The sequence below is a fragment of the Palaemon carinicauda genome, chromosome 35 (assembly GCF_036898095.1).
Source record: "Palaemon carinicauda isolate YSFRI2023 chromosome 35, ASM3689809v2, whole genome shotgun sequence".
NCBI lineage: Eukaryota > Metazoa > Arthropoda > Malacostraca > Decapoda > Palaemonidae > Palaemon > Palaemon carinicauda.
The window spans coordinates 78,749,016-78,754,015 of NC_090759.1; the positions used below are offsets into that span (position 1 = coordinate 78,749,016).

General features: G+C 44.2%; 1 protein-coding gene across 1 annotated transcript in view; it reads right to left on the reverse strand.

Annotated features, from left to right (window-relative positions):
* The window catches only part of LOC137627375 (protein Hook homolog 3-like), a 104,111-nt gene that overhangs the window by 47,111 nt on the left and 52,000 nt on the right, over positions 1–5,000 (reverse strand). Inside the window, exon 2 of the mRNA XM_068358463.1 lies at positions 4,523–5,000. This exon is cut by the window's right edge and continues 612 nt beyond it. Coding sequence (XP_068214564.1) covers positions 4,523–5,000 — 478 coding nt within the window. The remainder of the gene's footprint in view (positions 1–4,522) is intronic.

Below are 5,000 nucleotides of genomic sequence, written 5' to 3' on the forward strand. Positions count from 1 at the left end.
AATCCAGTAAACTAGAGCATTATCAGGCCAGGCAGTTAAGACAAGCATCTCTATGCCAGGTAGTGAAGCCATCCCTCCTTAGCCCAGATAGTTAAGCCAAACTTTCATAGGCCAGTCAGTTGAGCCAAACATCCTAAGCTGAGGCAGTTACGCAAAACTTCCTTAGGCATGGCCTCTAAGCCATATTTCTCAAGGCAAGGCATTTTTGCCATACAACCTTAGCCCAGGTAGTTAAGCCTCGCACCCCTATACAAATCAGGTAAGCCAAACATCCCTAGTCCACGCGTTCATGCCAAACATTTCAAGTCCAGTCACCTAGGCCCTTCTTTTTAGGCCAGCCAGTTAAGCGTTTCGTTTTTTTCTGGACAGTTCAGCCACACATAGACCAGGTAGTTAAGCCAAACCTTCCTAGATAGGGCAGGTCAGCCAACACCCTTAGGCCAGGCAGTTAAGCCATACACCCTCAGACAAAGTAGTTAAGCCAAACCTCCTTAGCCCTGTCAGTTGAGCCAAACATCCTTAGCCAAGGCAGTTAAGCCAAGCACCATTAGGCCAGGCATTTAAGCCAATCATTATTAGGCCAGACATTTGAATCAATCATTATTATGCCAGACATTTAAGCCAAGCATTATTAGACCAGGCAGTTAAGGCAAGCTTTAGTAGCCCAGGTAGTTAAGCCAAGCATCATTAGGCCAGGCAGTTAAGCCAAGCATTACTAGGTCAGGCAGTTAAGGCAAGCTTTAGTAGCCCAGGTAGTTAAGCCAAGCCTCATTAGGCCAGGCAGTTAAACCAAGCATTATTAGGCCAGGCAGTTAAGCCAAGCATCATTAGGCCAGGCAGTTAAGCCAAGCATCATCAGGCCAGGCAGTTAAGCCAAGCATCATCAGGCCAGGCGGTTAAGCCAAGCATCATTAGGCCAGGCGGTTAAGCCAAGCATTATTAGGCCAGGCGGTTAAGCCAAGCATTATCAGGCCAGGCAGTTAAGCCAAGCATTATTAGGCCAGGCAGTTAAGCCAAGCATTATTAGGCCAGGCAGTTTAGCCTTGCATTATTAGGCCAGGCAGTTAAGCCAAGCATCATTAGGCCAGGCAGTTAAGCCATCCCTCCTTAGCCCAGATAGTTAAGCCAAACTTTCAAAGGCCAGTCAGTTGAGCCAAACATCCTAAGCTGAGGCAGTTACGCAAAACTTCCTTAGGCATGGCCTCTAAGCCATATTTCTCAAGGCAAGGCATTTTCGCCATACAACCTTAGCCCAGGTAGTTAAGCCTCGCACCCCTATACAAATCAGGTAAGCCAAACATCCCTAGTCCACGCGTTCATGCCAAACATTTTAAGTCCAGTCACCTAGGCCCTTCTTTTTAGGCCAGCCAGTTAAGCGTTTCGGTTTTTTCCGGACAGTTCAGCCGCACATAGACCAGGTAGTTAAGCCAAACCTTCCTAGATAGGGCAAGTCAGCCAACACCCTTAGGCCAGGCAGTTAAGCCATACAACCTCAGACAAAGTAGTTAAGCCAAACCTCCTTAGCCCTGTCAGTTGAGCCAAACATCCTTAGCCAAGACAGTTAAGCCAAGCACCATTAGGCCAGGCATTTAAGCCAATCATTATTAGGCCAGACATTTAAATCAATCACTATTAGGCCAGACATTTAAGCCAAGCATTATTAGACCAGGCAGTTAAGGCAAGCTTTAGTAGGCCAGGTAGTTAAGCCAAGCATCATTAGGCCAGGCAGTTAAGCCAAGCATTATTAGGTCAGGCAGTTAAGCTACGCATTATTAGGCCAGGCAGTTAAGCCAAGCATCATCAGGCCAGGCAGTTAAGCCAAGCATCATCAGGCCAGGCAGTTAAGCCAAGCATCATTAGGCCAGGCAGTTAAACCAAGCATTATCAGGCCAGGCAGTTAAGCCAAGCATCATTAGGCCAGGCCGTTAAGCCAAGCATCATTAGGCCAGGCAGTTAAGCCAAGCATCATCAGGCCAGGCAGTTGAGCCAAGCATCATTAGGCCAGGCGGTTAAACCAAGCATTATTAGGCCAGGCGGTTAAGCCAAGCATCATCAGGCCAGGCAGTTAAGCCAAGCATCACTAGGCCAGGCAGTTAAGCCAAGCATCACTAGGCCAGGCGGTTAAGCCAAGAATGATTAGGCCAGGCGGTTAAGCCAAGCATCATCAGGAAAGGCAGTTAAGCCAAGCATCATTAGGCCAGGCGGTTAAGCCAAGCATTATCAGGCCAGGCAGTTAAGCCAAGCATTATTAGGCCAGGCAGTTAAGCCAAGCATTATTAGGCCAGGCAGTTAAGCCAAGCATCATTAGGCCAGGCTGTTAAGCCATCCCTCCTTAGCCCAGATAGTTAAGCCAAACTTTTATAGGCCAGTCAGTTGAGCCAAACATCCTAAGCTGAGGCAGTTACGCAAAACTTCCTTAGGCATGGCCTCTAAGCCATATTTCTCAAGGCAAGGCATTTTTGCCATACAACCTTAGCCCAGGTAGTTAAGCCTCTCACCCCTATACAAATCAAGTAAGCCAAACATCCCTAGTCCACGCGTTCATGCCAAACATTTCAAGTCCAGTCACCTAGGCCCTTCTTTTTAGGCCAGCCAGTTAAGCGTTTCGGTTTTTTCTGGACAGTTCAGCCACACATAGACCAGGTAGTTAAGCCAAACCTTCCTAGATAGGGCAGGTCAGCCAACACCCTTAGGCCAGGCAGTTAAGCCATACACCCTCAGACAAAGTAGTTAAGCCAAACCTCCTTAGCCCTGTCAGTTGAGCCAAACATCCCTAGCCAAGGCAGTTAAGCCAAGCACCATTAGGCCAGGCATTTAAGCCAATCATTATTAGGCCAGACATTTAAGCCAAGCATTATTAGACCAGGCAGTTAAGGAAAGATTTAGTAGACCAGGTAGTTAAGCCAAGCATTATTAGGCAAGGCAGGTAAGCCAAGCATTATTAGGCCAGGCAGTTAAGTCAAGCATCATTAGGCCAGGCAGTTAAGCCAAGCATCATTGGGCCAGACAGTTAAGCCAAGCCTCATTAGGCCAGGCAGTTAAGCCAAGCATTATTAAGCCAGGCAGTTAAGCCGAGCATTATTAGGCCAGGCAGTTAAGCCAAGCATTATTAGGCCAGGCAGTTAAGCCGAGCATTATTAGGCCAGGCAGTTAAGCCGACCATCATTAGGCCAGACAGTTAAGCCAAGCATTATTAGGCCAGGCAGTTAAGCCAAGCATCATTAGGCCAGGCAGTTAAGCCAAGCATTATTAGGGCAGGCAGTTAAGCCAAGCATCCTTAGGCCAGGCAGTTAAGCCAAGCATCCTTAGGCCAGGCAGTTAAGCCAAGCATCATTAGGCCAGGCAGTTAAGCCAAGCATTATTAGGCCAGGCAGTTAAGCCAAGCCTCATTAGGCCAGGCAGTTAAGCCAAGCCTCATTAGGCCAGGCAGTTAAGCCAAGCATCATTAGGCCAGGCAGTTAAGCCAAGCATCATTAGGCCAGGCAGTTAAGCCAAGCCTCATTAGACCAATTAGGCCAGAAATCACCAGGCTAGGCAGTTAAGCCAAGCATCAATATGCCCTGCAGGTAAGCCAAGCATGATTAGGCTAGGCAGTTAAAGCTAGCATCCTTAAACCTAAAAAAAAAAAAAGAACAAAATATGCCAGGCAGTTAAGACAAGCATGATTAGACTAGGCAGTTAAGCCTGGCATCCTTAAACCTAAAAAAAAAATATGCCAGGCAGTTTAGACAATCATCATAAGGCTAGGCAGTTAAGCCTGGCATCCTTAAACCTAAAAAAGAAAAGATTAAAAAATAATATTCCTTTCACAAAAATAAAAATACCGGTATATTCCTTTTACAAAATATGCGATGTCGCTATGAAATAAAAAATAATATTCCTTCCACAAAATAACATAAAAATATATTCCTCATACAATATAATATAATATAATATTCCTTTCACAAAATAAAATAGAAAATATATTCCTTTTGCAAAAACAAAAAATAAAAAATATTCCGAATAATTTTTTTTTTTTAATTTTTAATTTTTTTTGGTTTTTTATTTATTATTTTTTTTTTATTTTTTTTATGTTTTTTTTTTCCTTTTAGTTTCGGACTTCTTAATTATTTTGGATATTCTCCTCAGTTCGTTCGTTATGAACCTTATTATCGTCTGTTTCCAAAACTGGGACTATGGGTCCAAGGGGGGCCCAAGAGTAAGCCTGGTCCCGTTTTGGTTTCTTCTTCTTTGGTTTCCTTACCAAAAGTTTCCTTGTGGGTCCTTCTCCTTCTTGTTTTTCTTCCTTCACAATGACAATTTTCTTGTCATCTTCTGCTGGAGTTTCACAACCTTCTACGACTGAAGTTTTATCAAGTCCGCATTTCTCCTTTCCTGGTGAATCCTCGTCACCCGTTCCTTCTTCTTTTTTAACCTTTTCCAAATCTCTCTTCTGAAGTTCCTTCTTCAGTGAAGAGATGACATCCTTCGCTGCGGACAATTCTTTCTTCATTTGATCCTCTGTGTTTGTCATTCGAACAACCTTTCCATTCAGATTCTTATCTCGTTTCCCTTTGTTCTCCAGTTGTTCACGAAGACCTTCGTTCTTCTTTGTTATTGTGAACAATGCCTCCTTTAGCTCTCGATTCTGCACTAGAGATTTAGAAATCTCCCCCTGCAGCTCTTTTACTAGACGTTGGTGTCCTTGGCTTCTTTTCTGATCATTAGAACGAGCCTCCACCAACTCTTTTTCTAGTTTAATTTTAGCTAGAGCTAATTCTTCATTAAGGAAGCTTCGTTCTTCATTGGACTTCTTGAGATCTTCATTTTCAGCCAGAAGGATCGATTTCAGTTCGTCATGAGCCTCAATTTCCTTCTTGGCGTTTTCAAGTTCCTCATTCAACTGGACCATTTTCACTGTATTTTCTTCAATCAAAGTCACTTTACCTTCAAGCTCTCGTTTCAGAGCTTCCTTCTCTCCTATAAGTTCTGACTGCATCTGAATATGGGCATCATTTTTC